Below are 13,049 nucleotides of genomic sequence, written 5' to 3' on the forward strand. Positions count from 1 at the left end.
TGTATATATATGTACACATACCGATGTAAAGGCTAAATATGTGTGTATATAAATATTGTTACTTTACATGCAGTTGGCTTTCGGCCAATGCGGCAATGCAGCCTCCAAGTCAAGAAGTTTGGACACTCCTCGTATAAAGCAAGAAAAAAATCACTGTCTATGAACTAAGACCAGCAGTAGACCACATTATCAGCTGGACCCAAGGTTGCCTACATCAAATCATGGCACCTTCTACATTCCTGTTGTGACTACCAAGAGAGTAAACATTGGGAAACTTAGCCACCCTGCTAACCTAAACAATCTCATTCCTATTCTCTCCAAATCAAAGCCAACATCGAAGCCTGTCAATAACACCATCAGGATGGGTCTGCTCAATGTCAGGTCTCTGAATAGCAAATCATTTTTAGTCAATGATTTTATTACCACTTCTAAACTTGACTTTATGTTTTTAACTGAAACATGGCTGAACAAAATAACAGTGCAAGCATTCTGATCGAGACAGCACCCCCAACTATAACTTCATTGATATATGTAGATTGGGGAAAAGAGGTGGAGGGGTTGCTGCTATATTTAAAAACATGTTTCAGGGGAAACAGATGTCACTTGGTGATTTTACATAATTTGAATACCTGTGTGCTGTGTTGAAATGCTCTCCAAAAATTCTCTTGTTAATTACCTACAGGCCACCTAAATATTCTGCAAATTTTTTCGATGATTTTACTGAATTATTGTCTAGCATCTCCACTGACTTTGACTGCCTGGTTATAACTGGTGATTTTAATTTTCATATTGACGATTTAAATGACAAGGGCGCAAAATAACTTTTTACTATTTTAGACACATTTGAACTGTCTCAACATGTGAAAGAGGCTACTCATTGTAAGGGACACACTCTGGACCTGATTATCACAAAAGGTCTCAATGTTTCTGATGTTCTTGTGATTGATCCTTCATTGTCTGATCATTTCTGTGTTTTCTTTAATATTTCTGTAATTCCGGACACACAAACAGAATCAAAGAATGTCAAAAAGCGGTACATAAATGAACATGCTAATGTCCTCTTTAAAAACGCCATCTCCTCACTACCACCTCTAAACCCATGTCATGCTGATGATCTGGTAAGCAACTTTAATTCCAAAATTGTGAATATCATAGATATCATTGCACCTGTTACAGTTAAAACAATTTCTGGCAAGCAAAAGGCACCCTGGAGAAAATCTGCTGCTGTAACAGCCCAGAGAAGAGAGTGCAGGAAGGCTGAACGAATCTGGCGGAATACAAAACTTCATATTCACCATGACATCTATAAAGAGAGCCTCCAGGCCTACAATTTAGTCTTAAAAAGTGCTAGAGAAACATTCTTCTCCAATATCATAAACAGCAACACAAATAAGGCCAAAACCCTATTCGCAACCGTTGACAGACTGACTAAACCCCCAACACAAATACCAGCCGAACTCCATTCCACGCAGAAATGCAATGAGTTTGCATTCTTTTATACTGATAAAATTGAAGGCATCAGACGCACCATCAATATCTCAAGTAAAAAAGTTGGATCACCAACCCATTTAGGCAAAAGTAACAGCAATGATGGCAAGCTTTAATGCCATAGACTCTAAAACTCTAGTGGAAACGGTGACAGCTCTAAAGTCATCCACCTGCTGCCTTGATGTTTTACCTACCAACTTCTTTAAGAATGTTTTTGACTGCCTATCAACAGACGTCTTGCAAATAGTTAATAATTCTATTCAATCGGGCAATTTCCCGAAGGCTTTCAAAACTGCAGTCATTAAACCTCTTCTAAAAAAGCAGAGCCTAGATGCCTCTGTTATCAACAACTACAGACCAATTTCAAATCTACCATTCATAAGTAAAATAATTGAGAAAGTTGTCCTCCAACAACTAAATCACTTCTTGGTTTCTACTGGCTGCCACAACAACTTCCAGTCAGGATTTCGACCTCTTCATAGCACAGAGACGGCCCTTCTGAAAGTTATAAATGACATCCGTCTAAACACAGACTCTGGCAAAACTTCAGTATTAATGCTTTTGGACCTCAGTGCTGCATTTGATGCTGTCGACCACTCAATACTTTTGGACAGGTTGGAAAACTGGGTGGGGATCTCAGGCACAGTTTTAAGCTGGTTCAAGTCATATCTACAAGATAGGAACTATTTTGTTTCCATTGGTGACTTTGTATCAGAACCAACCAACGTAACGTGTGGAGTCCCCCAAGGTTCAATCTTGGGGCCGACTTTATTTAACATCTATATGCTCCCACTAGGACAAATCATGCAAAATAATAACATTGACCATCATTGCTATGCCGCTGACACCCAAATCTATGTAGCGCTATCACCAAATGATTATCGCCCCATAGATCTTCTGTGCCAGTGCATTGACCAAGTCAAACACTGGATGTGCCAAAATTTCCTACAACTAAATGAAGATAACACTGAGATAATTGTTTTTGGTGCTAAAAAGAAAGGTTTAAAGTCGTCCAACACCTTCAATCACTGTCCCTGAAAACCTCAAATAAAGCCAGAAATCTTGGGGTTATTTTAGATTCTGATTTACATTTCGACAGTCACATCAAATCAGTAACAAAATCGGCCTACTATCACCTCAAAAATGTAAAAAGACTTAGAGGGCTCATGTCAGCTCAAGACTTTGAAAAACTTGTACATGCCTTTATTACCAGTAGGCTAGACTATTGTAATGGTCTCCTTGCAGGTCTTCCCAAAAAAAACTGTCAGGCAGCTACAGCTTGTTCAGAACGCTGCTGCTAGAGTTCTAACAAAGACCAAAAAATGTGAGCACATTACACCAATTCTTAAATCCTTACATTGGCTCCCTGTACATCAGAGAATTGATTTCAAAATCTTCCTGCTCACATATAAATCACTACATGGTCTAGGGCCCAAGTATATTACTGATATGCTCCCACTATATAAGCCCTCTAGATCACTAAGATCTTCTGAGACCAATCTGTTAGCGGTTCCAAGAGTAAACTCAAATCAAGGGAGAGCATCATTCAGTCACTATGCAACAAATAGCTGGAATAAACTTCCTGAAGATGTCAGACTTTCCCCAACTCTGACTACTTTTAAAACTAGACTGAAGACTTTTATGTTCACTTTAGCTTTCAGCTAAATCTTTTAATCTTTTAACTTTTAACGTCTGCACTGTTTTTATTTTTATTGTCTGCATTTTAATTCTGCTTTTATTTTCTTTCATTTCACTTTGTTGTCTGTGAAGCACTTTGAGTCTGCCTTGTGTATGAAAAGCGCTATACAAATAAAGTTGCCTTGCCTTGCCTTGCCTAAGAGACGGCAGAGTAAACCATATAGCAAAGTAGCCCACAGCCTACTGCTGTGAATAATAACTCGTACCTGTGCCTCTTGGTCCAAATTACTAGGGGTTCGAGATCCGGACCCTCTGGTTTCATTGACTTTCTCCTTCCATCCATCTGCTTTTTGCTGAAGAGACATACCTGTCTGAATACAGATGAGGAAGGTGATCAGCTCATTAAATGGCGAACTGGATCAGGCCGCAATAACACCAGCAGATAATTTAAAAAGGCCTGCAGCGTTTTTCGTTTTCATGCACTGGACCTGGCTTGCTCGTGACTTTGACGAATTGCTTCTTTAGATACATTCGATTAAGTTTCTAATGAGCAAGGGAGAGTTGCACTTATATACCTTGTTAACCAGGAAGAGCAGAGACTGAGTGAGGCCACGGTGTTTCTCTGCCAGAAAACGATACCTCCTCACCTCCTCCTTGAGGATCTCCTGCTGGCTCTGCCTCAAGTACTGCATGTAGTTGCTGCTCTCCTAACGAGAGAGAAACACACACACACACACACACACACACACACACACACACACACACACACACACACACACACACACACACACACACACACACACACACACACACACACACACACACACACACACACACACACACACACACACACACACACACACAGTGTTTCTATTTTTGTGTGCAAGTGTCCAAACCTGATTAGTGATAATGGGCACTGAATTTTTTGTGCACCAGTGAGTCTCTGAAGGCTCCTCGTCGTAGCTGTTTCTCCAAAGCCTCTGCCTGGTTCCTCACCTCCAGTTCGTATACTCGTCGGCTACCCTGCAGCGATACACAGCGACTTGATGAGCCACTGCGAAACACATTTTCCATTGAGTAAAAAAATAATTTTTCATGCTCCTACATCAATGTACTCCTCATCCAACTTGACGTTCTTCTCCATGGCTTGCAACACCTCCACCTGGAACCATTGAAACTGCACCAAGGATAGTGGAAATAAATCTACAGTATATGCAAATGTAATGTTCAATCAAATGGAGATTATATACTGTAAGCATTTTGAAAAATGTACAGGTAGTATTGTGCACTGACCACTCCCTCCATCTCGGCAGTGAGTTTCCTTTGCGTGTCGGATATCTGAATGAGGACGTCCCCTAAAAAGGACAATTATTAATATTATGACTAGTGCTGTCCAACTATTAATTTTAAAAATGAGATTAATCACACTTGAATTTGGATTAATCATGATTAATCACAGTAAATTACTTGCTTGCATAATGTAAATTAACTTTTAAAAAGACCCTATTATTTCGACACAAATGCAATCCTGTTGTCAGAATGTCATTCACGGACATTGATTTAAAGTTTTATTTGAATGCATTTATTTGCTCAAAACTAGCGTTTGTACATGATAAATGCAATAATTTTTTTGAAAAAATATTCACATTTTACACATTAATTTAGACATCCTAATTATGACGTGAAACAATAAAACACATGGTTTTATTACAGCAAAATTATTCATCTTTAATAACAACCCAATGATAGGTAAGAATTCAGTTTTTGGTGAGCAAAACTCATTGTTGACAAGACATCATCTCTGCATGTCAACCCTCCCGTTTTCCCTGGAAAACTTACATATTTTGTCTTTCTTTCGCAGCGTTTTCCTGTTCACTGATTTTTACTGTAATTTTATCTTTTATGAAATTAAAATATTCTCTGCGGTACTACCGGCGGCTGGAGCACACAACTATGTACGTGTGTATGCACACACCAATGCAGATGACGCGGGGCGTGTGTCCATCATTAGCTATATCATTACTTGGCTCTACTTCGGAGTTGGAGGGTGATGAAAATCCCTTATTTCCTTGTATTTTCCCGGGAAATTGCCCATATATTAAAACGCAAATATACAATGGAATTTACAACGCAGTTGTATAGTGAAGCAAATAGGATGGAGTACTTGTTTGCAACCAGCAGAGATGCTGTTGGGTCAGTGTCAACTATGCTAAAAAAGACGAGGTCAGCTATTAAACATTGAATAGGGGATATTCTACTTTAGACATGTTGGTCCATATACAAAACTTGTGCAATGATATTTTCTTAGATTTCATGTCATAATGTAACCACAACTGCTCATATATTTAGACATGTTGCTCTATACAACTCGTACAATTATATTTTCTTGGATTTCACGTCATATTGTAACTAGGGTGGCAAAATTCCGGGAATATTCAAAGTTGAAACTTTCCATGGGAATTAACGTGAAATAACGGGAATTAATGGGAAATTAATGGGAATAAACATTGAATGCAACATGCTAGATCTAGGAGCAATGTGGATTCCATCCTGGTCGTAGAACAACTGACCAGCTCTTTACTCTTGCGGGAATCCTGGAGAAGGCCTGGGAGTATGCCTATCCAGTCTACATGTGCTTTGTGGATTTGGAGAAGGCGTATGACCGGGTCCCCCGGGAGATCTTGTGGGAGGTGCTGAGGGAGTACGGAGTGAGGGGAACCCTGCTGAGGGCCATCCAATCTCTGTACAACCAAAGCGAGAGTTGTGTGCGGGTGCTTGGATGTAAGTCGGATCCGTTTCCAGTAGGGGTTGGTCTCCGCCAGGGCTGCGCTCTGTCACCTATCCTGTTTGTGATTTTCATGGACAGGATTTCTAGGCAGAGTCGTGGCCATGGCGTAGAGGGTATACGTTTCGGGGGGGCTAAAAGTTGCGTCACTGCTGTTTGCAGATGATGTGGTCCTGATGGCACCTTCGGTTCGTGACCTTCAGCTCTCACTGGATCGGTTCGCAGCCGAGTGTTCAGCGGCTGGAATGAGGATCAGCATCTCCAAATCTGAGGCCATGGTTCTCAGCAGGAAACCGATGGATTGTACAGTCCAGGTAGAGGACGAGACTCTGTCCCAGGTGCAGGAGTTTAAGTATCTTGGGGTCTTGTTCACGAGTGAGGGAAAGATGGAGAAGGAAATCAGCCGGAGAATCGGAGCAGCTGGGGCAGTATTGCAGTCTCTCTGCCGCAATGTTGTGACGAAACAAGAGCTGAGCCAGAAGGCAAAGCTCTCGGTCTACCGAGCTATCTACGTTCCTACTCTCACCTATGGTCGTGAAGTGTGGGTCATGACCGAAAGAATAAGATCGCGGATACAAGCGGCCGAAATGAGTTTCCTCAGAAGGGTGGCTGGCATCTCCCTTAGAGATAGGGTGAGAAGTTCAGTCACCCGAGAGAGACTCGGAGTAGAGCCGCTGCTCCTTCGCTTGGAAAGGAGCCAGCTTAGGTGGTTCGGGCATCTCGTGCGGATGCCTCACGAGCGTCGCCCTAGGGAGGTCCTCGTTACACGTCGCACTGGGAAGAGACCCCGCGGCAGGCCAAGGACCAGATGGGGGGGATTACATCTCCTCTCTGGCCTGGGAACGCTTCGGGATTCCCCAGGAGGAAGTCGCTAATGTTGCCCTGGAGAGGGAAGTCTGGGGGTCTCTGCTGGAGCTGTTGTCCCCGCGACCCGATTCCGGATAAGCGGTTGAAGATGGATGGATGGATGGATGCTAGATCTTGCAGCATGGTTATTAGCTAAAACAACCTGATTTAATGCAAATTCAGTAGAATTTCAACCCTACACTGCATTCCTCTATCACATGTGCAGTGCATTCTTCCATCACAAGCACAGATAATTCCCAGCATGCTACACACTACAGCAGGGTTATTGAGGCCACACTAGTATTTGAGCCCAAGGACTTCATCCCGTCAGGTAAGTTTTGATGATATTACTGGGGCAAATATATTTGATCTATGGTATTTAAGTTTAATAGAGGTGTAATTGCTTGTTACTGTATAACTGTAGACTACTCCAGCAGACTTCCACTCAAGCTAGCTAGCTGTTCCTGTACTTGTTAAAAGATTTTGGGGCCAATATCTGTAGCTAGCTAGGTTTATGTACCACCACAGTCTCATAATGAACCGAAAATATTTCTCTGTTAGCCGTGATGCTAATTTTCTCTATGTTAAATCCCATTCATTTATGCTAACAACGTTAGCAATCCGAATTTACCTTTTTTGGGATCTGTAAAGTTCAACTAGCAAATACTAAATCAAAACGTGTAGTTTCCTCTGCCTTCTGTTCTGCTAGCCATTCTGTTGTCATACAATAATGTAGGTTATAGTTTGATTTAGCATGCTGATTGAGTGTTCATTTAGTCATCTAGCCTATTTCTATTAATTTGTCCATCAGTAAAATATTTTTAAAGACTACTCCAATTGTTTAGCTGACTGTGTATATCTTTGCGTGGCATTGCATTAGTGTTTTACAAGAATAAATAAATACAAACAAAATAATGCCACGTACACCATCTGATGTGTGGAGACATTTCACCTCAACCAATGTAGGCGGAAAGGCTGTGTACATTTGCAAATACTGTGCAAAGAGCTACGTAAAAAATGCCACAAAGATGCAGCAGCATATAGACAAGTGCCCAATAATATATAATTATTGTAATTCCCCATTAATTCCCATATATTCCCATTAATTCCCATGGACGGTGTCCAACTTTGAATAATCAAAAAATGGTCAATATTTCCAAACTTCCCGAGCTTAACTTCCCGTGGTAAATTTACGGAAAGTTTCCAGAAATTTACCGGAAACTTTCCACCCCTTTGCAACCCTGATTGTAACCCCAACTGCTCATGTAATGTAAAGTTATCCTTTTGAAGTCATAATGCTGTTAGCAGACAGTAGCCATACACAGCTTTGTGATCGACTTACTGAACACGTCTGAAAAAATGTCCCCTCGCCCTATCAATAATGCAGTGTGTCACTCAATAGGGCCGCTCGTCAAGCTGCGGTGCTCCAACCTTCTCAGGTTATCCCCACTAACAAGAGGCATAATTGCATGCCCTACAAAACACATGGAACTCAACACAACTTCCACTAGGTCTGACTGAAAGTGACACTAATGGAAAAAAGGCACTCATGTGTGCATTACAATTTTTTTGTTCATGTCAACTATTTTTCATAACTTACCAAGAGAGCGAGATGATAGTGTGTGCAGTGCATGGTCACCCATCTTGGCAACAGCACTGAAGTAGGCCTCACTACAAACCGCTAATGCTGTAAACACACACAAAATATTGTATACAACACGTAGTTGCATATAGTAGGGGGGGGGGGGGGGGGTTCAGTTTACATTACCACAATGGATTTCAAATAAAATACAAACTTTTAGCTTTACTTTAGGAGATTTCACAAAAATATGGCATTTACAGATTAGGAAAAGGGGGCTAAAAAATACATTTTTTCATTATTGGACAGACATGACCAAAGTCTCAGTTTCCCGCCTGGAGAGGCCTTGCCAAGTCTCCACTCGCTGCTTGTTTGTGAGTCTTGTTTTTGTCTTCACTAAGTTAATACTGTGCTCCATTAGATAAGCCCAATATACATGTATATATATATATACATACATACATACATACATACATACATACATACATACATACATACATACATACATACATACATACATACATATATATATATATATATATATATATATATATATATATATATATATATATATATATTAAAGTTAAAGTACCAATGATTGTCACACACACACTAAGTGTGGTGAAATTTGTCGTCTGCATTTGACCCATCCCCTTGTTCACCCCCTGAGAGGTGAGGGGATCAGTGGGCAGCAGAGGTAGCCGCGCCCGGGAAGTGTTCTGTACTACGTTGTAGTGTGCTGGGGGGGCAGCATATCTAAGAAGGACAGCTCCAGACTGGAGAAACTGATCAGGCGGGCCGGTTCTAAGATCGGAATAAAACTGGACTCACTGGTGATGGTGGCAGAGAAGAGGACTGTGGAAAAACTAGTGAGCATCCTGGATGATGCCAGTCACCCTCTGCATACCGTTGTCAGTAGCCAGAGGAGCCTGTTCAGTGCTAGACTGCTTCATCTCAAGTGCAGGACTAATAGACTCAAAAACTCCTTTGTCCCACACGCCATTAGACTGTACAACTCCTCTCTGGGGGGAGGGGGGGTACTAGGATGTCAGGGGATGCAAAACAATAACAGTGAAATACTTTTTCATAACATGGTCACTACTGCCTAGTTTCTCTTGTTATATTCTTATTTTACTGTTATATTTTTATTCTCATCGTTGCTTTTTATTTTTATTCTATTGTAATATTTTTCTATTTTGTCTCCATTTATACCCCCATTATTTACTTTTTACAATTTTGTACACTGCTGCTGGAATTTAAATTTTCCTGAGGGAACTCTCCTGAAGGAATCAATAAAGTACTATCTATCTATCTATCCATCTATCTATCTATCTATCTATCTATATACACATACACTACCGTTCAAAAGTTTGGGGTCACCCAAACAATTTTGTGGAATAGCCTTCATTTCTAAGAACAAGAATAGACTGTCGAGTTTCAGATGAAAGTTCTCTTTTTCTGGCCATTTTGAGCGTTTAATTGACCCCACAAATGTGATGCTCCAGAAACTCAATCTGCTCAAAGGAAAGTCAGTTTTGTAGCTTCTGTAACGAGCTAAACTGTTTTCAGATGTGTGAACATGATTGCACAAGGGTTTTCTAATGATCAATCAGCCTTCTGAGCCAATGAGCAAACACATTGTACCATTAGAACACTGGAGTGATAGTTGCTGGAAATGGGCCTCTATACACCTATGTAGATATTGCACCAAAAACCAGACATTTGCAGCTAGAATAGTCATTTACCACATTAGCAATGTATAGAGTGTATTTCTTTAAAGTTAAGAGTAGTTTAAAGTTATCTTCATTGAAAAATACAGTGCTTTTCCTTCAAAAATAAGGACATTTCAATGTGACACCAAACTTTTGAACGGTAGTGTGTGTGTATATATATATATATATATATATATATATATATATATATATATATATATATATATATATATATATACACATATATATATATACCGTAATTTCCGGACTATAAGCCGCTACTTTTTCCCCTCGTTCTGGTCCCTGCGGCTTATACAAGGGTGCGGCTTATATACGGCCTGTTCTTCTCCGACACCGACGAAGAGGATTTGGGTGGTTTTAGTACGCAGGAGGAAGACGATGACACAATGATTAAAGACTGACTTTTCATATACAGGTAGGCTGGTTATTTTGATAACGTACAGGCGAGCACTTTGTATTACTTTGCAGCGTTGTATTATTTGTACTCTGCACGAATGCTGTTCGCCATGTCAAAGATGTGAAAGTTTGATTGAATGATTGAAAGATTTATAGTTAATAAATGGGACGCTTTGCGTTCCCAAACAGTCATCTCTGTCCCGACAATCCCCTCCGTGGTAGCAGGAACCCCTATATACTACGCTAATTACACATCAAAACCCTGCGGCTTATAGTCGGGTGCGGCTTATATATGGAGCAATCTGTATTTTCCCCTAAATTTAGCTGGTGCGGCTTATAGTCAGGTGCGGCTTATAGTCCGGAAATTACGGTATATATATATATATACACATATACACACACACACATACATACATACATACATACATACATACATATATATATATATATATATATATATATATATATATATATATATATATATATATATATATATATATATATATATAATGATACAGTATACCTAAATTAGTTATCATATACTTATTATTTTCCGAATGTAAAGGCTACATTTCCTAAATGCTCATGTGAAACTAAAAAGGGTCCTAATATGCAAAGCTCAGTTTTCTTGACAGTTTTGCCAACTAAAAAGTTGTTTGTATTAATATATTTGTTATTAATATAAAGAAGTAAGAAGTACCTGTTTAAATGTTGTGTATCCCATCTTAGAGCACAGCTTCGGTACGAGGGCAATATACAAAATGATTTACACAAAACTACAATTAATCATAGAGACAATTCATGCTGCACAAAACTACAATTAATCATAGAGACAATTCATACACTGTATAGCAACGGTAGGTACAATGAAGCGGTTAGTTCAATAAAAGCAGATGTATGATAATTTGTAATGATACGTTAGCATGTAGCATCTTCCTGACCATTGATATTAGCAAGTAGCAAGTAGGACACATGGAGTTACAGAGTTAGGGTTTGGTATACATGGTTTATTAGCGTCTAGTACAGGGGTCGGCAACCTTTACCACTCAAAGAGCCATTTTGGCAGGTTTCACAAATTAAAGAAAATAATGGGAGCCACAAAAAAAAAATGTAAATTTAAAATGAAAAACACCGCATATAAAGCTTAAATGCTTTGTGCTATGTTAACCAGGGCTCTCAGACACACGCACTGGCACGCACTTTAATGTGGAAATTTGATGTTAGTGCGGCCCGCGAGTTTTGAATGAATGGCGCTTGATAGCGTCATACTTGCCAACCCTCTCAATTTTCCCAGGAGACTACCGGATATCAGGGCGTGATGGCACTGCTTTTGGCGCCCTCTTCAGTCTGCCCAAACAGTGTACCTGCTCGACCACATGTAGAATGCAGCTTCAGCTTGCTCACGTACTAGCTCAGCAGCCACACAGCTTACACTGACGGTACCAATACCCAGAATCCCATGCAACCCTAACTCTTCCGCTCAACCAACGCACGGAGAGGGAGGGGGGGTGGGGGGGGTGGGGGGGGGGTTGATGTGTGGGGGGATTTGGTGGTAGCGGGGGTGTATAATGTAGACCGGAAGAGTTAGGGCTGCATGGGATTCTGGGTATTGGTTGTGTTGTGTTTATGTTGTGTTACGGTGGGCTGTTCTCCAGAAATGTGTTTGTCATTCTTTTTTGGTGTGGGTTCACAGTGTGGCGCATATTTGTAACGTAACTATGTTAAAGTTGTTTGATACGGCTACCGTCAGTGTAAGCTGTGTGGCTGATGACTAAGTATGCTTTGCTGTCTCCTATGTGTGCAAGTAAAAGCTACATACAACATGTATATAGTAATATAACTATTTATATAGTAATTAGAGTGTAAATAGGATTATATTTTCCCTGGGAGTTATCTATGAGAGGCACTGAGATCCACAAGTCTCCTGGGAAAATCGGGGGGGTCGGCAAGTATGTAGCTGAGCCGCATCAGAGTGGTCAAAGAGCCGCATGCGGCTCCGGAGCCGCGGGTTGCCGACCCCTGGTCTAGTAATACATTTAAACTTTTTTGTCTGCTTTGCACTATATAACTAATAATAGATAACTCGATTGAAAGATTTAATGATATGTTAGCGATATAGCATAGTAAATTTACCAGAGAACATGCAGATGAGATAAACAGGCCATGTATAATGCTACATTCTTGCATTGATGTACTTTAGTCTTTTCAAATCGGTAGACAGACATTGTAATAACACATAGTCTGTATATTTATACTGAAAAGCGTTGAAAGACAAAACTAATAAACTGCCAAGCCTCATGCTTTGAGTGTTATGTTATGTGACGAAAATGTAACCCTGTCTTACGCTTACATTTCCTTATTCACTATATTTTTCTCATGAATATAAACTTTGGTCCTCACAGGTTGCTGTAACTGACCGAGCTAACTAATCTCATCAGTCCCAAATGAGCCTAAATCTAACCAATCAAAAAGGCATCACGCAATATAAACTAATTAGAAGCAACGTATGGCGGGTCTTTCCTGAGTTTTGGCCAGCCCTTTGTTAAGGAGAGGACACTGTCATTGCTACGATCAGTGAGCGTAA

At 40.3% G+C, this 13,049-nt stretch overlaps 1 protein-coding gene across 1 annotated transcript in view; it reads right to left on the reverse strand.

Moving 5' to 3' along the window:
* The window catches only part of baiap2l2b (BAR/IMD domain containing adaptor protein 2 like 2b), a 36,118-nt gene that overhangs the window by 20,774 nt on the left and 2,295 nt on the right, over window positions 1-13,049 (reverse strand). Inside the window, exons 2-8 of the mRNA XM_062026848.1 lie at window positions 11,166-11,201; window positions 8,358-8,444; window positions 4,420-4,481; window positions 4,232-4,303; window positions 4,060-4,149; window positions 3,702-3,833; window positions 3,393-3,497 (exon numbers count right to left, since the gene is read on the reverse strand). Coding sequence (XP_061882832.1) covers window positions 3,393-3,497; window positions 3,702-3,833; window positions 4,060-4,149; window positions 4,232-4,303; window positions 4,420-4,481; window positions 8,358-8,400 — 504 coding nt within the window. The 5' untranslated portion in view covers window positions 8,401-8,444; window positions 11,166-11,201. The remainder of the gene's footprint in view (window positions 1-3,392; window positions 3,498-3,701; window positions 3,834-4,059; window positions 4,150-4,231; window positions 4,304-4,419; window positions 4,482-8,357; window positions 8,445-11,165; window positions 11,202-13,049) is intronic.

This window comes from Entelurus aequoreus, linkage group LG18 (genome assembly GCF_033978785.1).
Source record: "Entelurus aequoreus isolate RoL-2023_Sb linkage group LG18, RoL_Eaeq_v1.1, whole genome shotgun sequence".
Taxonomy (NCBI): domain Eukaryota; kingdom Metazoa; phylum Chordata; class Actinopteri; order Syngnathiformes; family Syngnathidae; genus Entelurus; species Entelurus aequoreus.